The 27,518-nt window shown below is 37.2% G+C and overlaps 1 protein-coding gene across 1 annotated transcript; it reads left to right on the plus strand.

Moving 5' to 3' along the window:
- Positions 1 to 5,197: 5,197 nt before the first annotated feature.
- LOC107602811 (calcium/calmodulin-dependent protein kinase type IV-like) lies at positions 5,198 to 25,832 on the plus strand. The gene is made up of 11 exons (XM_016295401.1): positions 5,198 to 5,929; positions 7,620 to 7,698; positions 7,791 to 7,853; positions 7,979 to 8,061; positions 9,483 to 9,555; positions 20,959 to 21,049; positions 21,154 to 21,228; positions 21,425 to 21,500; positions 22,511 to 22,637; positions 22,854 to 23,006; positions 24,912 to 25,832. The coding sequence occupies exons 1-11, from the start codon at positions 5,823 to 5,825 to the stop codon at positions 25,389 to 25,391; spliced, it is 1,407 nt and encodes a 468-aa protein (XP_016150887.1). The 5' UTR covers positions 5,198 to 5,822; the 3' UTR covers positions 25,392 to 25,832.
- Positions 25,833 to 27,518: the final 1,686 nt, after the last annotated feature.

The raw sequence follows: 27,518 nt of genomic DNA on the forward strand, positions 1-27,518 counted from the left end.
TATTTTGAAGATTGTTGGTAACCAAACAGTTGCTGGTTGCCATTGACTGTACTAAGAAACTCATATAGGTTTGGAACAAATTGAGGGTGAGCATATGATTTTTTTATTATTATTATTATTTTGGGGTGAACTATCCTTTGAAGTCCTTCTTTAGAGAATCAAATTACCGGTCATAATTCAGATAAGCAATTGTGCTGCTTTCTGACGCATTTAATTTCCTACAATTTATTTTTACCTTTGTCTCAAACCCCTATCTGCATTAACAGTATGAATATGTCTATTGCATTGAAGAATACACAAAATGTCCAGCTTTTAATAATATTTAGGGCTATTATAGACATGGTCTGGGCAGAGAGGGAAAAAAAGTCAAAATCCATGTGACAACATATGGACTGTAGCTTATCATTTTTAATCATATTTCATGTCTTGAAGATAATTATTGCCTCTGTCAGCTTCTGTTTTAGCTGAACAAAGGAGTTTTAATGTACCTGAGTATCCGTATGCGTAACTATTTCCATTTCCATGAAGGCAGTTGTTCAGCTGACACATGCGCACTAAAGTCCCAGATGTACTCGACCTGGATGTTGACACGTTTGCTTCATGGGTATTTATGTGTTTATTTATGAGCCAACCACAAATCCCATGGAACGAATAATTCCATATTAAAACTCCTTCTAGGAGCAAGCAGCAGTATGTGTATATATAGAGAGATAATGGTCACTGGGGTTCCTCAAGGATCAGTTCTTGGACCCTCTGCTTCTCTATATACATTACATCACTGGGACCCATCATACAGGCACATGGTTTCTGCTACCATTGCTATGCTGATGACACACAGCTCTATTTTTCATTTCAACCAGTTGATCCAATGGTAGCTGCATGGATCTCAGGCTGCCTGGCGGACATCTCATCATGGATGAAAGATCATCACTTGCAGCTCAACCTCACAAAGACTGAGCTTCTTGTCTTCCCTGCCACTCCGACTCGGCTAGGTTCATCAACAATTACCCCATCAAGTTCAGTGAGAAGTCTTGGAGCAATGTTTGATGACCAGCTGATCTTTAAAGACCACATTGCAAAAACAGCTCAATCATGCAGGTCTGCACGGCACAGTGTTAGAAAGATCAGGCCCTTCCTAATGGAGCATGCTGCACAACTTCTTGTCCAGGCCCTTGTCATTTCAAGGTTGGACTACTGCAATGCTCTTCTGGCTGGACTTTCATCATGTACAATCAAACTTTTACAAATTATTCAGAACGCAGCGGCTTGACAGGTTTTCAATGATCCCAAAAGGGCCGACGTCACACCTCTCTTTATCTCCCTCAAGACAATGAAGCTTGCATTGTATATAACATGCCATATATCAACATATAACAGCATGTAGTGTGATATAACAATGTTAATTGTATGTTGCTCTGAATTTTAGGAACTGCTGTCCAGATCTTTAAGTTTATTAAAGAGAAAACATCAAGGTCATGGAAACAAGTGAGCATGACTTACGAAATGACCAATACTGGGTTCAAAGAATCACCCTTTGAATCAAAATATTACAGTTTCAAATGCCATGATTAATTACACTAAAATTATCCCAAATTTCAAATAAACATATTGATATTTAGAACAATTATTTGCAGAAAATGACAGCTGGTCAAAATAACAAAAACTATGCAGTGTTTTCAGAAGAAAACAAGATCATGTTCATTTTTGTGTTTAAACAACACAATACTAATGTTTTAACTTAGGAGTTCAGAAATCAGTATTTGGTGGAATAACCTTGATTTTCAATCACAGCGTTCATGTGTCTTGGCATGCTCTCCACCAGTCTTTCACATTGCTGTTGGGTGACTTTTTGTCACTCCTGACGCAAAAAAATTCAAGCAGCTGGGCTTTGTTTCTTTTCAAGATCTTCCTCTTGATCACATTCCAAAGGTTTTCAGTGGGGTTCAGGTCTGGAGATTGGGCTGGCCATGACAGGGTCTTGCTCTGGTGGTCCTCCATCCACACCTTGATTGACCTGGCTGTGTGCCATGGAGCATTGTGCTGCTGGAAAAAACAACAATCCTCAGATTTGGGGAACATTGTCAGAGCAGAAGGAAGCAAGTTTTCTTCCAGGACAACCTTGTACATGGCTTGATTCATGTACCTTTCACAAAGTCGAATGTGCTCGATTCCAGCCTTGCTGAAGATCCAGCCAGATCATCCTCCACCTAATTTCACAGTGGATGGCTTGTAGGCCTCTCCAGGTTTCCGTCTAACCATTAGACAACCAGATGTTGGGCAAAGCTGAAAAAATTGGACTCAGAGAAGATGACCTTACCCCAGTCATCCATGGTCCAATCCTTATGGTCTTTTGCAAACCTCAGCCTGGCTCTTCTCTGCTTCTCATTGATGAAGGGCTTTTTTCTAGCTTTGTCCTGCTCCTAGGAGCTTGTTTCGAACCGTCTTCACCGTGCACTTTACCCCAGCTGTTGTTTGCCATTTTTTTGTAGGGCAATTGATGTCGTCCTATGGTTGTTGAGTGACATTTGAATGAGTTGGTGGTCATCCCGGTCAGTGGAGAGTCATTTTTGCTCTCTGCTGTTTTGTAGCTTTGTTGTCCCCAATGTCTGCAGCTTGACCTTGTTCTTAACTGCCATCTTTGAAATTTTATAAATGGAAGCAACTTGATGTTCTCTGTATCCCTGTGCCAGTAAAGCCAGAATTGAATCATTCTTTTCTTCATTCAAAACTTTTCTTTTCATCTCCATTGGAATGGTCAGTAATTATAATTTGATTCCAATTACTTTTGAGCTACTACTAGCACTGTCTTTGCCATCCAGCTGGTCCTATTGCAAGAGGATAGTGATGACCGCAGCAGTGGTTTTTATACTTTTCCTCGTTAAATAAGATTTGGTTGAGGTGATCACCTAATCAGTTCTTCATTAAGCAGAATGAGGTGTGCCTGTGTTGGAATTCAACAGATACTGGAATGGAACAGAAAGGCTGCCATACATGTAAAGACGCTGATTTAAGAACATTTTGGAGTGGTCTCTTATTTTTTCCAGTTCTGTATTTAGGACAATTTACAAACCAGTGTTCCTGTTCTTGTTGTGGCTGTTACATTTACATCAGGTATAGACCTGAGAAAGTGTAGTGCCACATTTAATTTTTGACAAGGATGAAAACGAGTCTGTGAGGTTTAGAAATACAGTGTGTTCAATGGATTGTACTGTTGTTTAACAATTTAACATTGTTCAGCTGATGAAACACTGTAAAAAATTGTATGAGCTATCTACTTAAAAAAATGATGGTAACAATATTACACATAATATTTTGAGTAGTTTTTAAGGCTTTACTAAATCATGTAAAATCTCCAAAATTATTTAATCTATGACACAATGAATTTAATATTATTAGTGAAATGTGCTCATTTATTTTAAGTTGGTTCTCAAAAGCCTGTGATTTTGAGTAAGATCTGTTTGTATTTGACTATGACTAGTTTTTTTGTACAATGAAAAGACTGTACACAGCAAGACAACTCAGGTAGGAAAAACTTTACTACACTAGCATTGGCAAAGCAACTGCTCATTAAACAAAGCATCATGCCTCATTGTGATAGTACATGCAGTTATCCACAACCACAAGCTCTACTCTTCTGCACAATGGTAATGATAGAAACTTCAACGTAACAGAAACTCTTTTAAATGTCAAACATAACTGAACATTAAACATTAATAAATGTTTCCCTTTACTCAAAAACACATGAAGTAGCACTTAATTTCAATATTTACTCTCCATATCCAGCCATATGCAAAGAATGCTGGGAACTAACAATCACCGCCAAAATAAAACTGCAAAATTGAGCTAATTCTCTTAAAATAAATAGGTAGCCTTCTTTCCTTCATTTTTTCCCCCAGTTTAATTAGTTCCTCCAAGACTCAAAACTGCTTAAGTTTCCTTAAAAAGAGAGAGAGAGAGAGAGAGAACGTATCTCTTGGTTTTATTAGTGAAAATTCTCAGTATTTTCTATACAACACTGAACCACAATTGCTTTAATAAAATATACACACTACTTTTAATTAGGCTATCGCCTTAATTTTTTTAATGAAAAATACAAGACTCATGATTCATATTTTACAGTGAACGTCTTTCATAAAAAATACATTAGAAATGCTTTAAGTATACAAAAACTACATAAAAATGTGAAAAGGATGTATGGTGAATGATATAGGTCATGGGCCAGGGCCATAGGATTTGGATTGGGAAGGATTGGGACAGGGCCATATACGGTGCGTGTCATTGTCTATCCCTCCCAGCCTCGTTTTCATCCGCGTCTAAAACACTCAATAGTATCCGAAACTGAAAAGAGCTGAGCTGTCCGAGGTCCTGAAATGAGCCAGCCACAAGTGACTGTGAGCAAATGCACTTATTTTTGATTACATGCAACGATTTTAACTGTGATATGTAGCCTAACTTAAGGAACATTAGGGGAAAAATTAATGCAGTTATTAAACAAAACTGAGTTTGTTTCGCTTTTATTGTACATTGTCATATGAACAGCCAATAACTACAATTCAATCTTACGAACCATAACAAAGTGAATTTGATTATTACACCAAGTAACTCCGATTGATTCAGTGTTTTCGATCCATTTTAAAGAATCACTTCATAAGACTCATTCGCACGGGTATCTGACTATATTAGTCGCTTTGTGTGTTTGTATTTACTGAAAATAATAGTGTCTTATGAAGCTTGATTAAACTAGTCGATCTGAGTGTTTTGATTTACCAAAAATAACCGGTTCAAGAGCTGTTCGTTCTAAAATCTGACTACTGTAATCACGCTGATTCATTTAAAAGAACCGGTTCATTAGAGTCACTCGTTCGGCAGTCGACACCGGTCGCACTGTAGTAGATCCAATAGCGATGTTGTGGCGTTGCTGATTAGTGCAGGAAACACTGTCAGAGTAGGTGCACGGTAAAATGCATGTTCGACAACCAGTATTTCTGAATATGAACCGATTCTCGGTTCTCAAACCTAACGATAAACCAGAAGCACATTCGTTATTTTGATTGAATATTCCGCTTCCCAATTGCAGTCCGCAGTGAAAGCCAAGGATTGGGAGAGAGGGTGAGAGGGCGTGTGTGTGTGTGTGAGAGAGAGACAGACCCCCTCCCATTCTCCACCTCTTTACCAGCACAAATAGCAGTGTGACATTTACTTCATCTTCACCCTGCTAATTCACAATATTCAGCTTTTAGAGCAGTATCAGAGAAATAAGGAAGTAGGCTACAGGACGCTGATCTGTTGTTTTTCATTCCGGCGAGGACCGAAGCAAGGAGTCCATCCATCGTCCTGTCGCTTGTGACATTGGGAATCGCAGGATTATGATGTTTTCTTGAATTGTGTGTGTCGTGGGAGGTTTGGGGATGGGATCTGTGACGCCTTTAGGAAGCTGAAGACCCACTTTGAAAACAGCCTTTGTTTATTGTTTTGATCAAGATCATTTCAGCAAACCGAGTAAAAACCATAATATTAAAGATATATCTTCGCGTTAGCGTTGGATATCGATCGATCAATTGAACATAGACTGAACAACTCTAGCCCGCAGTGATGCTTCAGTGTCTGGACTGACTTTTAATATGCGCACTCAGACGGAAATGGAAACCTGGACATTTTAAATCATTGATCACTTGGAACAGATTCATAAACATAGAATAGCAACCATATCACAGCTCAAGCTGACACCCAGATGTGAGAGTGATCGCGTTTCCTGGGCTTCCCTGATCTAAGGGAGTAGCTGTATTCATAATAACAGCAGAACAGTCTTCGGAGGGTACATCATGCCCACCTCTCGTTCCGGCGCGTGCTCGGTGGAATACTGGGTCGATGGCTCGCGCCGAGATGCGACAGTGGAGGATTTCTATAACATGGGGCCAGAATTAGGCAGGTAAGTACATCACTGCATCCACTTTGCATTGGTTTTGATGTTATTGTGTAAATGCGTACGTATACACACTATGCGCATATTATTTTATTCTTTATTACATGCCGACCTATTTTGTTTGACACTGTTATTCTATACTGGTAACTGATATGTAGGACCAATATTGAATTGTCTAATTGAATTGCTTTTTGGCACAAATAATCATAAGATTGCAACAATAAAAACATAATTGTAGCCTATCTTTGTTAGAGGTTGACCGATAAAATCGGTTTGACCAATATATTTTTCACGAATATTAACTCTTGTACTTAATCAGTTCTGCGAAAATGTTTGTGAAGTATTTGAGCATCATAAGCCAAATAAAAATGTAAAATATTCATAATGCATATATTACGTTTCTTGTGTTTAAATATAATTAGTTAGCATCCCTGTTGTGGCAGAAATAAGCATGTAAGTTTTACCTGTAAGCTGTTGTTAAACGTGATGTAATTGTGTTGACATAACACCCCCCTAAAAAAAATAAATTCATTTGATAAAATAAATGAATATTGATCAAATAATATCGGTTACACTGATTATTAGTCAAATGTTATACTTAATATCTATTGAGCTGTATTTACACATGGATGCTCCAGTGTCATGTACAAACATTTGTGCTGCCTATGTCTATATGGGAACAAGTGTTCAGGTTTTGTGTAGTAATCAAGTTTTTTTTTTTTGACTGCTAATGAGTCTTTGTTGCATGTAATTGTCACAGTTAGGGATGAGTGGTATCTAAACTAACTGAGCTCAATTTTTTTGTAAACTAATTACAATGCACTTAATTGAGCACATTAAGGAAGCACCCAGTCTTTGCAAATGTCACCTAAAATGTCATCATTACCTCCCAGGATGTGGGATGCAAAATGTTGAGCTGTTGATGCTGTCACCTGATTTCAGTCTGGCATCATGGCCGTGTGAAATTCAGCAGAGAGAAGGACTTCTATGGGACTCATTTCCGCAGAATGAAATGGTTTTAATGTATCTAGTTGCATTGTATGACTGTGAGTACTTTGAAGTCTATTGCTGATTATGCTGAGGACTGTTTGTCAGACACTGATGTGTTGAAGTGTTGGATAACAAGGTAGCAGATGGAGAAATGATGGCCTTCTCTTTGAGTGCTCGTCTGATTGAGTCATTCACTGACCATGAAAAGCAAAGACAAGATCTGAGAGACAACATGAAGACACACAAAAACTGTATAGTGTAAAACATAATGCAGCCGTGAAAAAAAATATCAGTGTAGGCCAGTTTATTTGTGGTCCTAGTGGCTGGAAGTTAGGACTTCCATTTTAATTTAGTAGAATTAGGCGAAAACCTGCAGAAACTCTATAAATGTGTATTCCCTTCTTCAGTATTTTCTGTCGTCATGGATACTGATTGCTTAGATTCAGTTGTCATGGACATAATAATGTGATCATGGGGGAGGTAGAATGTAGGTAAGAACCTCCATGACTAGTTGAGCGGTGGAGGTCACCTTCGTGAAATGCCAACACTTTTCCTTCATTGGACATCTTGGTTTTATTAGCATATTCCAATCTGTCACTTTGTGCAATGTGTCTGTGTATAGTAATTGCTATGATGCACGGTTATCAAATTTAAGATCTTCATTTAATTATTACTATATAAAGATTGCTTTTGTGTTAACCACCAGGGGTGCCACATCTGTTGTGTTTCGCTGTGAAGAGAAGCAAACTGAGAAACCTTATGCTGTGAAGGTCTTGAAGAAAACCGTACGTTCAGCTGTGATTATAAAGATATTTTCATTCTTCTTGAAATCCCAGAATGACTGTTTGAGGTTATGTTCGTTGTGTCATCAACTCAGATTGACAAGAAAATTGTGAGGACAGAGATCGGAGTCTTGCTGCGTCTCTCTCATCCAAATATTGTAAGATATTTATGTTCCTGGCAACATCACATTGTTCGCATTGTTATGAAATATTTAATGTTCATTCTGTGAGAATATCGATGAACTTGTTCTGATGTGACTGTTCTCACTATGTCTTCATTCAGATTCGTTTGAAGGAAATTTTTGAAACAGAGACGGAGATCTTTCTCGTCCTAGAGCTGGTCACAGGTGGAGAGCTCTTTGACAGGTATGATGTGCTTCATTAATGAGAGGCAATTCAAATGTGAAACAGGATTTATGACATTCATCGTCTGCTTAAAGAAATAGTTCACTCACAAAAATGAGAATTCTGTCATCATTTACTCACCCTCATGTTGCCCTAAACCTGTATATCACAACATAAAAAACAGAATATTTAGAAAAAAAATTTGTTTGTCCATACAAAGTCAATGGGGTCCAAAAAAACACTAAAAAACAACTTCCACTGTGTATATATATATATATATATATATATATATATATATATATATGAATATCTTATTTTGTGTTCCACAGAAGCAGTGTTATTTTAGCATTATTTATATATAAGTATAGAATTTATTAATATATTGAATATTGAATTTTTTTATAAATTTTTTACATTTTTCGGTTTTCATTTTAATTGAGCTGTTTTTAGCTTTATTTTTATTTCAGTTTTAGTAGTTGTAGTACTCCAACTTAAAAAAAAATTATACTATTTATTAATTGTATTATTTAAGTTTCCATTTTTTATATTTTCCATCTAATGCAGGGCTGTCCAAACTCGGTCCTGGAGGGCCGGTGTGTTGAAGAGTTTAGCTCCAACCCCAATTAAACACACCTGAACCAGCTAATCAAGCTCTTACTAGGCATACTAGAAACTTAAAGGCAGGTGTGTTGAGGCAAGTTGGAGCTAAACTCTGCAGGACACCGGCCCTCCAGGACCGAGTTTGGGCAACCCTGATCTAATGTTTCATCTAACACATTTTTGGGAAGTAAGGAAAAGCTCAAATTAATAAAAATGTATTAATAAAATATTAATACAAATATAATAATTAATCAAATAAATATTTATATATATATAATTTAGTTCAGCTTGAACTGTTTTCGTTTTATTTAACAATAACAACACTGCACAGAGGAAAGACAATCCAGATTTGGAACAGCATGAGGGTTAGGAAATGATGGCATGGAAAACTCCTTAATATAATATATGATAATCTTGCTGCTTAAAGATTATCAAGAGATGATCTTCCACCATGTATTGATACGATGAGGGCCAGATGTTTCTCCTTAGATCCTACTGTGGTCTCAGCACAGGAATCTCATTTATTCTTTATCATGAACTTCTCCTGGCTCAAGTTCTGACAGCTCAGTGGGCTTTCTATCTGTTCTTCTACCCAGCAGTGAGATGTAATTGAATAAAACAAGTTCCCGATAATTGGTTTAAGTGGGTTTGGTGCAGAGCAGGAGCAGGATGCGTTTGCCTACACACTGCTAAACAGAGCACTAAATGTTGCCAGATCCACACACAGACACCTAAACATCGACCGCTCATGTTTGAAAACATATGATAGTATATATACAGTACATGCTATGTGATGTTTTTTATGATGAATTTGTCTCTGAGATGGTTGTGTATTGTTTCAGGATTGTGGAGAGGGGCTACTACAGTGAGAGAGATGCAGCTCATGTTATCAAACAGATCCTGGAGGCTGTGGCGGTAAGACCAAATAAATCATGGGATATAAAAATTTACTTTTCACCCACACAGAGATTTTCTATTCATGTTTGAAAGGCAATAAAGGTAACGTGGATCTTTAGACTTTAGAGAGGAACACAAATTTTCCTGGCTCTTTTGAAGTAAAAGAGTCTGATGTACTGGGTAGGCATACTCTAAGTCCGCATGTCCATTAAAGCGTTTTTTTCTCGAGGCTAGCGTATTTTTTCAGTTATTTTCAATGGGAGCGACGCGTTTTTTAAAACGCCAGGAGCGTGGCGAGGCGCTGAACGCCGAGAGTTGAAGAATGTTCAACTTTGGGTAAATCTCAGTGCTCATCACTGTCACTTTTTAGTCAGCCAACCAATCACAGTGGAGGAGGGGCGGGACTAATACCACACCGACCAGCCGTCACGTCCTGCTTGTACTACGACTGATCAACAATGGAGAAGTTAATATTGCTTGTCTCCAGGTATTCATGTCTGTACCAGATGGAGTTCCCAGACTACCACAATATTGTTATGAAAAATAATGTTTGGAGAAACATTTCATCCGCAATGCCTCTGCCATATTACTTTAGCGGATATTCCGTATCATAGCAACCAAAGCATCTCAACTGAAAGCGCTGTGCTGCAGAAGCACTTTCAAGCACTCACAGCTAGGCTTTGGTGCTTTGGTGGAAACACGGTTAAATATTCAAAATACAAAAAATGCAAAAATGCTGCTTTCAGAAATTGCCATGGTTTTGATGTCATAACTCATTAACATATTACAATTTACCACCCAAGCTTACAGGTCAATGCCTAGTTAATATTAGTCCACATTAAAGAATGACTGTGTGAATTATACATGTAGAAGTTAGATAATCATAACAAAGATCATTTACATATTGAAGTCTTAAAGAAATAATCTGTTTACAGTACTTCATTGACAGCATTTGTGCCATAATGTTGATTACCACAAACAATTAATTTCCACTTCTTTAAAGTTCCACAAAGCCGTTTGCACCGCGCTCTTTTGTCACTTAATATTTTATTTTGGTGTGTCAATCTATTAAAATACTTAGAATATAAAGCCATGATCCACACTCAACAAAAAGTTTTTTTTTTTTATTATTTTATTATCACCAGTAGGGATCATGGTTTTATATACCACTTCTTTAAAGGGGTCATGAAATGGGGTTTTTGGTTTGTTTTATTATGTTCCCTTAGGTTCAATTATAATATTACTATAGTTTTTTTGGACGAAAAACGTAAAAAATTTTGTGATTTATGACCTTTTCCCAACCTGTTTCTCATCCTCTGACTCAAACAGTCTGTTTTGGGGGGTTTCCACTTTAAGAGTTCCATGTAACCACCCACTGTTATGATTGGCTAATGTCTTTTAACATGGGGCCTGAACATGACGGACTCTGAAAACAATATGCAAGTAAACTAAGTAAAAACACTGTGATTATTCATTATGAATTAAACTGCAATTAACGTTTTAAAAAGTATTTTTTACATGAAATACATTACTTACAGTTTGCGGCATCGTTGTTGGGTCCAGAATAGTCGGCACGGCCTGATCTTTAAGCAAAAGTCTTCTGGCAAAGCCAGCATCATACTGCGATTTGTTCTCAAAACAGTCATCCGTGAAATGTAGTGAACATATGCGTAAATTAACACTGACGTGACTGGGACGTTCGTAAAAAATAAACTGAAACCATTGTTCCCTGACGTCTAGATCCTTCAGCAGTGTATTCAAACATGTTGTTTTTCCACAGCCAGGAATGGCACATCTGCGTGGCATCGCAATCTTATTGTAAACAGCTACTTCTTCAGACCCACTCGCTGCACACGACTGAACACCTGTGGGCATGACAACGATGCAATGATGCAAAGTTAGGCGTAGTTGTCTTGAGCTGGAGGCGGTCATATGCAAACGACTAGTGCTAGGTGACGTCCCCTTGCCCCATAGGATCCACAACGAGCCGTATTTGGAGCTTGATTAAATAAATGCTTCGTTTATAATGGTTTATAATAGTCTTAAGCTATGAAACTTGCAGGAAGTTTTAATGGTACAAAGACATCTTATATGCCTGAAGATCAAGGCAAATTTGGTTTCTCATGTCATCACCCCTTTAAAAAAAAAGAAAAAATCTAATCTGGGTTACTTACAATGGAAGTGAATGGGACAAGTTTGTTTACATCAAAATACTTAGTGTTTCAGAACTATAGCCACAAGATGTAAACAATATGCATGTTAACATGATTTTAGTGAGAGGAATTGCTTACAAACCTTAGCTCTGTAAAATGATATGTAGTTTTTGTTGACAACAGAAAGCCATTGACCCTAAAAATGACTGTAAAAATGACAAGAACCACTTTATAGCTCAAGTACAGGTTTTAAAAGAAAAGCTAATTTGAGTGCTTTTATAAAACTATAAGCTTTATATTTCTGCTTTCACATTCTTAAAAAAATGGCCCCATTCACTTCCATTGTAAGTGCCTTATCGTAAGCTTTATTTTTGCTTTTCTTTAAAGATACGAAGGCATGTATCAAAATTATTATGCCCCATATTTTAGTATTTTTTGTATTTTTCCAAAAAGGAAAAATCTTTGTTAAAGCATTATAAGCCATGAACCAAACCAACCAGCTACAAGGTGAATTACAACCAGTGTTACTTTTAAAAGTAATGCATTACAATATTGCATTACTCCATAAAAATAGTAACTAATTATGTTACTTAGTTACTTTTTTATGGAAAGTAATGCGTTACATTACTTTTGTGCTACTTTTTAAATCTGGAAATTAAAATTAAATAAAAAATGATGGAGAAATATTACTATAAATATAAAATATAATAAAATATGAATACACTATTAATTTAAAGTTGTTGGTTGTATCTATAGAAACAATACAATTTAAGTTAATTGCAAAATATGCTTCTATGTACAAATATTTAAGCATTTTGAGAGCGTAAGGAGAGGTGCTTCATGTGAGTGGGCGGAGCATCTCTTTTTACATGCTTTGCTTGCTGTGACTCTCTGATTGGTGGAATTTTCTGTTCAGCATCATGGGTAATGTAGTTTCTCACCGCAAATTCCGCTTTTAAACGTGAATATTTTAAAAATCAATTGAATGAATGCGGGCAGATGTGTTCAACAAAAGCATATACAATCGATTAACAACCTCAGAACTCACCACAGGTCTATCTTTAAAGTTGTAGTTGTAGCCCCTTTATTGTCACTGGTCACAGGTACCAGCGAAATTAGCCATCCACCTGTCCATACATACAATATGACAAGGGGGTAGACAGGACAGGAGGACAGGGAATTTTAGAAAGAAATACAGCATAACATGAGGGAGGGGAGGAGATAAAAAAAACACAGACCCCAGACTATGCTCCTATGGGGAGCACAGTGTGGGAACAGGAAAAAAACACCTCAGCAACATAAGCACATCAACACAGCGTGAGACACACAACTTGCAACAGGGTAGGGGGAGAGGGGGGTGGAGGTAACCCAGCACAGGCAAGCAGCCATCCGGTCCTGCAGCCATTCTCGGCGCTACTCCTGGCATCAATAAAGGTCTATATTGTTAAAAATCAATTTCCCTATGGATAAAATGGTGGAGCTTTTACTTCCGGAACTCGACTGTTGCACTCTATTGGACCAGAATATTCCTTTAAATATGCTGTAGAAGTCTTGAAGTACAATAGCCAAAAAAAGTTTATTTCTGAGGATCAGAGAGAGCTTAGAAAATGTAGTGTAAAACAAACGTGAGCAACATTGCAAGACCTCAGGGGAAAAATGTAATGCTACAAATTGTGCATAATACGGTGCCTTTAATGTGAGGTAAATAATATGACCAAATAGCATGATATGATGATGCGTGTCATGAGGGACAGCAGTTATTTTAATGCATTCTCAGCCGAAGGATTATTGTGTATGTGTTGGTGTGGCTGAACACATGTCCAGCGATGGGCTGACAGTGGAGGGGTTTGGAGATGTGGGTCAGTCTTGTCGTCACTCAAAAGCGAACGGTAGAGTAAGCGGATATGTGTGCAGAGCTGCTAGTCAAAAATAATCTTCTCAGGACAAAAAAAAACATTGCAATTTTTTCCCCCAGCTTTTAATCTTCCTGAGCAGGAGGAATGTGGGCTGGCATTACATAACATCTCAGCAATCTGACAATGAAGCAACAATGCGGAGGCCACATTTATGTGTCGGATGTTGTGTCGATGTGTCTTGATCGGATCTGTTTAATCCATGTTGTCTATAACATAATCTGTAGGATCTTGAAGTACAATAGCCAAAAAAAGTGTATTTCTGAGGATCAGAGAGAGCTTAGAAAATGTAGTGTAAAACAAACGTGAGCAACATTGCAAGACCTCAGGGGAAAAATTTGATGCTACAAATTGTGCATAATACGGTGCCTTTAATGTGAGGTAAATAATATGACCAAATAGCATGATATGATGATGCGTGTCATGAGGGACAGCAGTTATTTTAATGCATTCTCAGCCGAAGGATTATTGTGTATGTGTTGGTGTGGCTGAACACATGTCCAGCGATGGGCTGACAGTGGAGGGGTTTGGAGATGTGGGTCAGTCTTGTCGTCACTCAAAAGCGAACGGTAGAGTAAGCGGATATGTGTGCAGAGCTGCTAGTCAAAAATAATCTTCTCAGGACAAAAAAAAACATTGCAATTTTTTCCCCCAGCTTTTAATCTTCCTGAGCAGGAGGAATGTGGGCTGGCATTACATAACATCTCAGCAATCTGACAATGAAGCAACAATGCGGAGGCCACATTTATGTGTCGGATGTTGTGTCGATGTGTCTTGATCGGATCTGTTTAATCCATGTTGTCTATAACATAATCTGTAGGAGTTGATTGTGACATAAGGTTTATGTATGTGCATATATGACAATTTTGGCAAATCTTCGTATTTGTATCTGATCTGTTTTCACCAGGACCTCAGTAGCTCAGGGCTGGGTATTATCACAGTCATTTTTTTTCCATATCGTACAATGTCGATACTGATCATAGTATTTATTTACTAATAATGGGGAAAGGAATGCTTTCCACATGTTTGTTAGACCTTGAAAATGAATGTAAACATAACTTGTTTGTTCGCAATTAAACCCCACAGAGTAGCTACCTTTTTTATTTAATTTGAAATCTGTTTTATTTTTCCCTAAACTCTGTGTTTTTCATTAAAACATTTTCTGGATTCTGTGCTACTCTTATGAACTTTTCTGTTGTGTTACTTTCAGTTCCTGTTCTCCTGCCCCATTTAGTTCTGATGAGCTCCTCATTAGTTTCCTTGGTTACCTATTACTCTCAGGAGTTTCTGTTTCATTAGCCCCATTATTTATACTCTGTGCTTTGTTCAGTTTCTTTGCCGGTTATTTGTTATGCCTACATTTGTGTTTGTGTTACCCCTGCCTTGTTTGCTCTTGGATTTATAATTTAAAGGCTTTTGTGGATTTCTCTCCTTCATCGTGCGCTCTTTACAGCACCAGCTCGTTACAGAATAACCGGCCTAAAGAAGTAGAATATTTTGCGGCACTTCTCTTTCTTTTTGTTTTGTTTCTTCACTTATGAATTTACCAGCCATTCAGCTCCTTTGCCTGGAGCAAGAGGATTGCTCCCTTGAGGACCACATGAGGGATTTTTTAGATCTAGCCTACCATACACACTACCCAGACAGCTGCCTATATGTACTTTTTACTATGATGGATTAAACTCCTCGACAAATGCTAAGCTATCTGGGAATGGTCTTCGAGGGAGCTTCACCGCATTTGTGGAGTGGGTGCTGGTGAACAATGTATCTTCATTCACCATCTGCCCCACTGAGAAGGACTTCACCAGCCCCACTCCAGACCCAGAGCCCAGCCAGCCTTCATCCCACTGCGCGGAACGTATGCCAGAGCTCACCGCAGACAGAGAGCCAGAGCCCACCATGATTGACGAGCCATCGCAAAAAAGAGTGACAGAGAGGATCAATGTCCTGGAGCCAGAGCCTCAAAACACGTCTGACCAGGTGTGTGAGCTGGCAACATCATGCATCGCTGTGGGGTACCTCGTGGAGATCGAGGGAATGAATTAAGACCCAGCCCACACTCCCACCGCTGAAGGTAAGCTAAAGCTGGCCTCTGAAAACTATTTGGCGGAACTGAAAGACATTTTTGATGTGGATTTGATGGAGTGGTTTGGTTTGGGGAGGTAATACCCAGTTCTCCTGATTGTCCTACATCTCCTGAGTTTCCGCTGGTTCCGCCCAGCTCCTGTTCCCTCTCAGCCTCCCTCTCCCACCTCCTCTCCTAAAATCAGCCAGTTCCTCAGCCCTGCCTCCGCTGGTTCCTGTCAGTACCTCAGATCACTCTTAGTCAGCGCCATCCGGGCACTCTGATTCACCTCGGGCCTTACAGTCTCCAGCTCCACTTTGGCGTGAGGATCCTGTCTCCGCCTTCAGCCTTTGAGAATAATATGACCAAATAGCATGATATGATGATGCGTGTCATGAGGGACAGCAGTTATTTTAATGCATTCTCAGCCGAAGGATTATTGTGTATGTGTTGGTGTGGCTGAACACATGTCCAGCGATGGGCTGACAGTGGAGGGGTTTGGAGATGTGGGTCAGTCTTGTCGTCACTCAAAAGCGAACGGTAGAGTAAGCGGATATGTGTGCAGAGCTGCTAGTCAAAAATAATCTTCTCAGGACAAAAAAAAACATTGCAATTTTTTCCCCCAGCTTTTAATCTTCCTGAGCAGGAGGAATGTGGGCTGCCATTACATAACATCTCAGCAATCTGACAATGAAGCAACAATGCGGAGGCCACATTTATGTGTCGGATGTTGTGTCGATGTGTCTTGATCGGATCTGTTTAATCCATGTTGTCTATAACATAATCTGTAGGAGTTGATTGTGACATAAGGTTTATGTATGTGCATATATGACAATTTTGGCAAATCTTCGTATTTGTATCTGATCTGTTTTCACCAGGACCTCAGTAGCTCAGGGCTGGGTATTATCACAGTCATTTTTTTTCCATATCGTACAATGTCGATACTGATCATAGTATTTATTTACTAATAATGGGGAAAGGAATGCTTTCCACATGTTTGTTAGACCTTGAAAATGAATGTAAACATAACTTGTTTGTTCGCAATTAAACCCCACAGAGTAGCTACCTTTTTTATTTAATTTGAAATCTGTTTTATTTTTCCCTAAACTCTGTGTTTTTCATTAAAACATTTTCTGGATTCTGTGCTACTCTTATGAACTTTTCTGTTGTGTTACTTTCAGTTCCTGTTCTCCTGCCCCATTTAGTTCTGATGAGCTCCTCATTAGTTTCCTTGGTTACCTATTACTCTCAGGAGTTTCTGTTTCATTAGCCCCATTATTTATACTCTGTGCTTTGTTCAGTTTCTTTGCCGGTTATTTGTTATGCCTACATTTGTGTTTGTGTTACCCCTGCCTTGTTTGCTCTTGGATTTATAATTTAAAGGCTTTTGTGGATTTCTCTCCTTCATCGTGCGCTCTTTACAGCACCAGCTCGTTACAGAATAACCGGCCTAAAGAAGTAGAATATTTTGCGGCACTTCTCTTTCTTTTTGTTTTGTTTCTTCACTTATGAATTTACCAGCCATTCAGCTCCTTTGCCTGGAGCAAGAGGATTGCTCCCTTGAGGACCACATGAGGGATTTTTTAGATCTAGCCTACCATACACACTACCCAGACAGCTGCCTATATGTACTTTTTACTATGATGGATTAAACTCCTCGACAAATGCTAAGCTATCTGGGAATGGTCTTCGAGGGAGCTTCACCGCATTTGTGGAGTGGGTGCTGGTGAACAATGTATCTTCATTCACCATCTGCCCCACTGAGAAGGACTTCACCAGCCCCACTCCAGACCCAGAGCCCAGCCAGCCTTCATCCCACTGCGATTTTGAGAAGTACATAATTTTAGTATAAATAGTAATATATTTCTGTCATAATTTCTTCAGGGTAAGCCAAAATTATTTTTTTTAGAGTTTCAGTGTGTGTTTGATGGTAGTTGTTCTCAAATTTAATGGTGTAAAGCTGATGAAGTGACTCTCAGAGCAGCTCTGGAGATGAAGTTCATGTCTCATATATTGAGAAGGCAGGTGTTGAAAACAATGTGAGCTTCATGTCTGTTTGAGCTTGTGTAGTAGAAAAAACTACACCACTCCTTCACACAGAGACACACAGAACATGCATAAGCCACATGCACTGACTGACCGTTTATTTCTGCTGTGTGATCAGCTGTTAGATTAATCCATATCGAGTAAAAATGTCCAGAGCTTATCAGTGTGATTGACACATTTTATCGCAATTTCAAATGATATTGTTTATCACCCAGCCCTAGCTCAGCTCAGCTAGCTAGCTCAAAAATCCTATATTGACTTGATAAACCACCTAGCAACCACAGAGTACCCTAACAACTGCATAGCAGCCTGCTAAATCTAGTCACAACACTTTGGCAATCACAGAACAGCACTCTGGCGAACACTCAGCGTTAGCGTGGACTCATATTTTCTTTAGAATTTTCGACTCGCGTATTCTTTAGAAAATGTAAACATCTAGCTTTGTTTTTAATTTCCTAAATCATTTATGATGATACCTCAACATCAAGTAAAAACAACACCATCTTAACCCTGTTTAAACCATCATACTGAGTATTTAATTAAATGTTTAGAGAACTCCAGAAACTTATTTCGAACATATGAGTCTGTAGTAGGACTGACTCATCTCCGGTTTTCACACTAGTCATGTGCTAAAACACAAGAGTGACTCCTGCTGCCTTTAATTTACACTTTGTCATCTGCCAAACACTTTCTGTACTTCATCGGGTTCTGCTGGGCTCACATTTACCAGGAAATCATTGTCTCCTTGCCCGCCGTGATGCACTATTATATTTTTGGAATTGTGTTAAAGGAACAACATCTGTCTTGTGCCTACGAACACAAAATTAATTAACACGGCCTGACATTGTATGAGTCATCCCCGCACTTATCAGACTGCAGATCACAGACGCCCATGCCCCGATAATGGAGAACGACCCCATGATCTCAACAGAGTGCTAGAAAAACCACTTGAGGGAAGACAGGAGGTTTGAAAGGTTCAGGCATCTCTCATCCCAAAGACAGTCTGCAATTTGCAGCGCTAATATGTCTGCATGTTCTGGATCACTGTCTGGAGCCCAGAGATGATTTCGTAAAGAAGTAGTTCAGCCAAAAATGACAATTCTGTCATTATTCTGTCAAGTCTTTCCAAACTCGTACGACTTTCTTTCTTCTGTGGAACACAGGTGGAGAAATTTTGAAGACTATACTAGTCGGTCTTTTACAGGACTAGAGCTATGGTCCATAAATCTTTTGCACTATATTCCCATATTTCTCTGAAATATATGAGGAACAGACTGAATATTGACATCATTATTCCCTTAAAGTCAATCTAGATCTTTTTAAAGAATCACTTGACCTCGAACCTTAGGTCATGGGTTCAGTTCCCAGGGAATGCATTAAATGATACAAATGCATATTTTGAATCAGGGTTGTTATAAAAAAAATCATTTTTGTGAATTGAAATTAAATAATATATAAACAAACTTAAACTTATTTTAATTCAACTAGTTCTCAATGAAAACCTTTATTATGGTAATAATAATAATAATAATAATAAATAAATAAAACCGTATAGACATATTTAAAACAAAAACTAATTACACAATTACAAAAACATACAACATAACTAAAACTTAAAATTAAATCAAAACAAAATATAAAATTAAAAATGAATTAAAACTATTAATAAAATTTAAAAGTTTCTCATTGATACTAATAACACTGTCGTGAATGCAATGTACGTCACTGTGGATAAAAATGTCTCTGAAATATACTTTATAAATGTGAAAAAAGGTCTGAAAGATTAGTTTAGTAAACATACTGATCCATTTGTTGAGTTCAACTCACTGATTATCCATTAAAATCTAAATGAAATTTCACCGTCTGTTTTCATGCATGTTATTGATCTTATTGTGAATGATATATATGCATGTGTTTCATGTTTTTGACCTCATAATTTTTATTTATTTATTTTAAATGTTATAACTCATAAGTCCCTTTCTTTCAATCGACTGCAAGCTCACATTCAGATCTGCCTCAATCCAATCAACAACCAATGGATAGAACCAAGTTCCTGCCAATTTTTTTCTCATTGTTTCACTCAGATGTACCTCACAATATGGAAGAAAATATCTGTCACTACAAAAGACTGAAGCACAATGCTATTTCATTCAAAGCTAGACCATTTATTGTAAATGCAAGAAAAGAGCAACCAAAATGTTTCCTTTTATGTTCCACAGAAGAATGAAAATCATGCAGGTTTGGAATGACATGAGGGTGACTTAATGAGGACAGAATTTTCATTTTTCAAAGAACTATCCCTCTTAAGTGAGGAGACACTGAATACTGAGTTTGTCTCTGCCTTCATGACAGCTGTTTTAACAGAGAACTGTTCCAGACTGCCTCAGTGAGCTCATCTTCCCCACCTACACTCCATCAGGGCTTCAGAAAACCGAGGATGTCATCTACAGTCACACACAATCAGACACACAAACATGCTCTTAGCGCTGTATAATAAGTCCTAATGAATTCAATAAACATAACAAATTACCTACTAGAGCAGCTCTACTAAATGAGGGGCGGTGGGGGCTTTGCAGAAATGCTGATTACTCTCTGAGATGAAGAAAAATAAAAATTTCAATGTTGCCGCAATCGCATTTGGCAGGTTTTTACTTTTGATCCAGTTAATCCATGATGCTCCTTCCACGATTTAGCGAAATCCCACAGATTCCATTGAAATTCACCAAGGAAACTTTGTCTTAATGGGATAGCTCACATAAAATGGAAAATTCTGTCCTCATTTACTCACCCTTCTGCCTTTTCAAAACCTGTATGACTTACTTTTTTCTGTGGAATACAAAATAAGATAATTTAAGGAATGTTTAGAATGCATTTGTCCATATAATGAAAGTCAGTGAGTCAAATGTTGTTTTAGACTCCACTGATTTTCAACGTATGGGCAAAAAAAACATTTTTATTAATACTTTGAATTAGTTTTTATTTTATATTTTAATTTTTTTACTAAAAACTTGTCATTTTATTTAATTTTTTTATATGTCTATGATTTTTATTATTTATTTATGTCAGTTAAACTAAATGAAAATTAGAAATGTTTCCTTGGGAACTGGTTGGATTAAAATAAGTTTGTTATTTTATATTTTATTTTATTTCAAATAACAAAAGAAAAAAGTGTTTTAGTTTGTTTTGTTTTAGTTTTAGTTATAATAACCCTGGTTGTGATACCTCTGTTCTGTCTCTGTTGCAGTACTTACATGAGAACGGAGTTGTTCACAGAGACCTCAAACCAGAAAATCTTCTCTATGCTGACTTGTCAATAGATGCACCTCTTAAGATAGGTAACAAACTGTATACATTTACACTGAATATTGTAGACTGAACTGTGAACTCTTTCATTAATGAATGGGTTTTATTGATTCAATCTTTTCTGTTATGACCACAGCGGACTTTGGTCTTTCTAAAATAATCGATGAGCAAGTGACGATGAAGACAGTATGTGGGACCCCCGGCTACTGCGGTGAGTCAAAATTTTAGAAAACATTATTTGTGTTACGATTTAAGCACCCTCTTACTGATTTCCTTGTTTTTACACGTACCGCTAAGATAAAAGTCATTTAGATCTCAACAAGCAAGCAAATTCCAGTGAATGACTAATAAAGTTTCATCAGCCAATTCATTTGCAATCATTTGGCTCTGTTCTCACATCCACTCAGCTCCTGAGATCCTCAGAGGAAACGTTTACGGTCCTGAGGTTGACATGTGGTCGGTGGGAGTCATCCTTTATATTTTGTGAGTAATACATTAATGCTTATTCATTTAGTGGACGCTTTTATCTGACTTGCAAATGCATCATATTCCCGTATTTCTCTGAAACATGTAAGGAACGGACTAAAAATCAACATCATTCCCTTAGAGTCAATCTGGCTCTTTTTGAAGAATCAGTTGATTCAGTTCGTGAAACATTCCTGCAGCTCAAATAATAGAGTGTGGCGCTCGCAAAGTTCCCAGGGAATGCATAAACTGCTACAAATGTAAATCTTGAATCAGTGTTATTATTTTACTTTGTTTTTACATGTGCCATTTGGATAAAAGTCATTTAGATATCCACAAGCAAGCAAATTCCAGTGATAATAATGTTTCAGCATCCAATTAATTTGTAATCATTTGCCTGTTTTCTCACATCCACGCAGCATATAGTCAAATACGCAAGTGATTAATCATAAGGAGCTAATGTTTTTTTCATGTATATATAAGATAAGGGCAGAGGTTTGTAAAACCAGTGAGAAAGAAAATAATATATATTATTTATTTTTTTTAAAGTATGCATTAATTTGATCAGTGACGGTAATTTATGTTATTACAAAAGTTTTAAACTAAATGCTGTTCTTTTGAACTTTCCATCCATCAATGAATCCGGGGAAAAAAATGTTTTACACTTTCCACAAAATATCAAACAGCACAACTGTTTGATAATGATAAAAAATGTTTCTTGAGCAGAAAATCAGCATATTAGAATGATTTCTGAAGGATCGTGTGACACTGAAGACTGGAGTAATGATGCTGAAAATTCAGCTTTACATCACAGGAATAAATTACTTTAAATTAAATTAAACATATTGCAAAAGAAAACAGTTATTTTAAATTGTAATAATATTTCACCATATTACTGTATTTTTTTTTTATATCCTTCTCCTTGTATTTTCACTCTTGTAAGTGTGTTTCCCCTTCACTTCATTGTTCAAATTATAAATGGCTTTTTCTCTGCTATCTGCTTCTGTTCTTTCTTTCTCCACCTTCAGGCTGTGTGGGTTTGAACCATTTTTCGATCCAAGGGGGGATCAGTACATGTACAGTCGCATTCTGAACTGTGATTACGAGTTTGTCTCCCCCTGGTGGGATGAAGTGTCTCTCAACGCAAAGGATCTGGTGAGTACCATGTGCACACACACGCCATTGTTTGTAATGCTGATGATGTTCATGCACTGCAGATTGATTTCAAATGAGATGGGAGAGAACAGTATCTCCATCAAATATCAACAGCAGCCGACTCATGCTGATTTGATTATTCAGTCATCTGAGCTTTCTGGCTCTTTGTTTATTCACCATTAGCTGTTGGTTATGTTTGTTTGATGTCGTCTGTAGGTTAGTAAGCTCATAGTGCTGGACCCTCATAAACGTCTCACAGTCAAGCAGGCTCTGGAGCACCCATGGGTGCTTGGAAAAGTAGCCCGGTTCTCCCACATGGACACAACACAAAGAAAACTACAGGAATTTAATGCTCGACGCAAATTAAAGGTCAGCAACCAATAGCTATGTTTTGGCTATGATAAAAAAAAAAGTGTCCACAGTAAAGAAAAAAAATCTTTGTTTAGAAATGTCCTCTTTGTATTGAAGTTGCTTTTTAATTTTAATAAATGTATATTTCAATATTTTAATAACTTGTATACCTTTTTTTAAGAAATGTTTAAATGACTTGTTCCTTGCATGCATTTATGTATATATTTAAGTGTAAACCATTGCATATATTTTTCAAGGTATAAGGTATTTTTTATCTGGAATTATTAATAAGTATAATACGTTTCCTTTTATGGTGTTTTTTTTTGCATGTTGGCAGATAACTTTGATTTGGTGGACGAAAGTATTAATTATAATTTTTTTAATTAATTCATTGCATTCATTAATTGAATAATAAGCAATGAAGCACTTTTAAATAAAATAGAATATTATGCATATAACTACTTAAAGGGATAGATCACCCTAAAATGACGATTCTGTCATCACTGACTTTACCCTCATGTCATTGCAAACCTATAAGACCCGTAAGACTTTCATCTTGGAAATACTTTTTTTTTTTTTATTAAACCTGAGATTTTTCTGTCCCTCCATTGAAAGCCCAGGTAGCCAAACTTAGAAAATCCAAAAAGGTCATAAATCCAAATGAATTGAGTCTAAATTAAATCTGATCATCATATAAAGCAATCATATCTCTTCAGATTTGACTTGGATTAAGATGATTCACACATGATTCATATGGATTTGTTTTATTACAGCTTTATGACCTTTTTAGCTACCTTGACATTTCGATGGACACGAACATCTGAAAGCTGAATAAATAAGCTTTCCATTGATGTATGGTTTGTTAGGACAGGACAATATTTGGCCGAGGTACAACTATTTGAATATCTGGAATCAAAATACTGAGAAAATCGCCTTTAAAGTTATCCAAATTAAGTTCTTAACAATGCATATTACTAATCAAAAATTACGTTTTGATATATTTACGGTTGAAAATTTACAAAATATCTTCAAGGAACATGATCTTTACTTAATATCCTAATGATTTTTGGCATAAAAGCGAAAATTTGGCGATAATTTTGACCCGTACAATGTTTTTTTGACTATTGCTAAAAATATACCCCAGCGACTTAAGACTGGTTTTGTGGTCCAGGGTCACATATAATTTGTGTTTCGAAGATTAACCAAAGTCCTATGGGTTTGCAACAACATGAGGGTGAGTAAATGATTACAGAATTTTCATTTTTGCTGAACTATCCCTTTTGCTGAAAAAAATGTCATTATGATATCAAGACAGTTGTGTCAACCTGACATTCTTGGCTTTATGCACCCTCAGAAATATCAATTTAATATCAATTTTAATTCAAGGACTAAAAACATGCTTTGTGTCCAAGTCATTGCAAACATGAATTGCATTTTAATGTATTTTTTAAATAAATTAATATAATGGTAATTTACTTTATTGGAGCATTTCACCCAAAAATGAAAATTCTGTCATCATTTACTCACCCTCAAGTTGTTCCAAAATTATATTAGTTAATTTTGTGGAACAGAAAATAGGATATTTTGAAGAATATTGGTAACCAAAGAGTTGTTGGTCCCCAATGACTTCCATTGTATGGGAAAAAAAATATTACGTAAGTCAATGGCTCCCAGCAACTGTTTGGTTACCCACATTCCTAAAAATAACTTATTTTGTGTTCAACAGAATTCATACAGATTTGGAACAACTTGATGGTGAGTAAATGATGACAGAACTTTCATTCTCGAGTCCCTTAAAGTCAAATGTTGTTCAATGTAGGATATTATGCTGTTCAAGAATATGATTTCTGTGCTTTTTACTAGCAGAATCATGAGTATTTTACTGAACCAGTGCGCATTAATCATGAGTTTCTCCATCCATAGGCTGCTATGAAAGCTGTGGTCGCCACAAGCCGGATGCACGAGGGCTCACGACGGCGGACGGACAGTTGCGAAATGCCTAATGCAGACAAGACCTCACGCCAGAGCAGCATACAGAAGGACAACACAGTGGATTCACAAAGAGAGCCCATTCCCATTAAAGAGGGATCTGAGAAGGTTGAAGATGGTGCCTTGAGTCCCTCGTGTCCCCCCCTCCACCCTACCCATAAATCTAAACCTTCTGTCCTATCTGGGCCCATGCCCACTCGCCCACCCCTGATAGCAGAGGGACACAGGCAGACCTCCGTCCTTCCAAAGGCTCCAGTGGTTCGGCCCAGGGTGCCCAAGAAGAGCTGCTCAGTGGATCCGGGAGGCAAACACGAGCCTTCGCCGGTGAGCACCACCCCACCCAGTCCCAAGAACCTCAGTAATGGTTTCTCCATGAGCGTGGAGGCAGGCGGCAGTACGGCAGAATGTCAGTAGCCTGGATGATCTATAGATTTGGATTCTCACGGAAGACAAAGGAGGACAAAGACAATGCTTTAAAAATGCACTGAGAATTTCTTCTTCTCCTCTTCCACTTTTGCTATTTTAATACTGGACTGACACATGATGAGCTGTTTCTTAAAGCTCTTCGTATGGAGGCATGTGGCTTTGATGGCAACTTTAGGTTAGCAACACAGCAAACATAGTTGTTTTCTCTTTGCACAAGCAGTGTGAATAAGATTGTCTCTCATCTGAACTGAAATTCATGTTGCTCCTTCTTCATTTGCTATCATATGCAACTGTCCATACAATCCTATTCTCTCTTTAAAGTTAGTAAGGATCATGTATCTGTGATGTTGTGATAGTACATATTTGTTTAGGAATGACTGCTAAAAGACCCGTAAATTTGTATTGCATACACTATTCATAAATTAATATATATATATATATATATATATATATATATATATATATATATATATATATATATATATATAGTGTATCTTTATATGTCTTTTCCCCCATCTTAATTCAACATTTCAAAAAATGCTTCAATGGTAGACTAATGGAAGGATATGACAGAATGCCACAGTCAAGGATTATGTTTTTCCCGGCTCATCTTTGGCAGTTTATCGCCCATCAAATCGAATTGATGTCAAATTCAGTCGCCCCCTTCTTCTCTCTTAAACATCTGGGAATGTTTTATTGAAAATCGCACCTAAACTGTCACCGTACTATAAGAAATCTTCTATATGAGGTGGAATTAATACAACTAGCATGCTTCAGCCACACTGTCTACCTCTTCTACTGTACAGGGGCTTCCAATTTCTCAAATAGGAAATTCTGCAGAGATCTACGCTTGGGATTGAAGGCATGGAAGAATATTTTTCAATGTTGAATGTTGAAGGGCTGTTTTTGGTGAACTTTATGTAGGCTAAATTTATCTGCCTCTATGAACATGTAACAGCATTGCAAAATGTTTCAGTATATCATATAGTTGCTTCTCTCATTCTACTTTATTTCGATCTTTGCCAAACAAGAATGCTTTGTACATACTGCTGACATAAACAGTAGCCTAATTAGACATCACTGGAACATTATGGCTATGTATGAACAGTGTTGGGGAGTAACTAGTTACATGTAACAGAGTTACGTAATTTAATTACAAAATAAATGTAACTATCTGTTACAGTTACTGAGAAAAAAAAGTAATTCAATTAGTTACTTATGAAAATGTTAACAATTACAAAAGGGGCTACATCTGAATATTTTCTGTAAAAAGCTAGGAAATGTCAGTTGAATAACATTAATTTATTGCTTTGCCTGTTTTTGATGTGCACGATGTCTCCGGCCATTTAAAAGCCGTTTAGTAAAGCGATGCTATTCTGATGCTCTTGATTGGTTCTCTTGTTTGAATTTGTTTGAACCACATCTGCCAATTCCATCAATCCACATTGCCGCTGAAAGCTCTAGTCTACAAACTGTCTGAGAGTTGCCACCAGGGCGAGTGATAAAAATGTGTTCCAGCGCTGGAAATTTAAAAATCATTTCATCCAGGAATTAGAAAAGGGCACAAATATAACAATTCAGTGCAAAATATGTTTGAAGGATTCAATGTCGAATCTGAGGAAGCATCTTCTATTATGAATGTTAACCTTAATCGCAACCTAGTTGACAAGTCTCTCTAGTTTTGACTTGCAAAATAGAGCTATTTAACTAAACAATGATTGGTCATTGAGTCTAAACAATATTTTTGGTGGAATATAACTATTAAAAAAAATACCATGCATGTTATAACAGATACATTGGGGGAGTCTGTTTCAGTTGTCAGTGAATATGAAACTAGAATCTATTCTTGCTTCTGTTATTGAGAAATGTGAACATGTGTTCCCTTCACACACACACATAGTGTTAAAAAGAATAGTATGTAGATGTTTTATATCAGTAAGAAGAAAAACTTTTTTTTTACTACTGTAAAATGATCTAGAATTGTGTTTTCTCTTAAATATAACTCTCTGTTTTGTTTTTTTAGGTTAAATGTTTGAAAATTAGTGTTAAAAAGAATAGTATGTAGATGTTTTATATCAGTAAGAAGAAAAACTTTTTTTTACTACTGTAAAATGA

Source organism: Sinocyclocheilus grahami, unplaced genomic scaffold (assembly GCF_001515645.1).
Source record: "Sinocyclocheilus grahami isolate Dianchi unplaced genomic scaffold, SAMN03320097.WGS_v1.1 scaffold335.1, whole genome shotgun sequence".
Classification (NCBI taxonomy): Eukaryota; Metazoa; Chordata; class Actinopteri; order Cypriniformes; family Cyprinidae; genus Sinocyclocheilus; species Sinocyclocheilus grahami.

Bases quoted from the DNA above. Each gene is read 5' to 3' on its own strand.
- LOC107602811 (XM_016295401.1), top strand. From the start codon at position 5,823: ATGCCCACCTCTCGTTCCGGCGCGTGCTCGGTGGAATACTGGGTCGAT. The intron at 21,050-21,153 runs GTAACAAACTGT...TTATGACCACAG, and splicing joins AGATGCACCTCTTAAGATAG to CGGACTTTGGTCTTTCTAAA. The intron at 21,501-22,510 runs GTGAGTAATACA...CTCCACCTTCAG, and splicing joins GGAGTCATCCTTTATATTTT to GCTGTGTGGGTTTGAACCAT.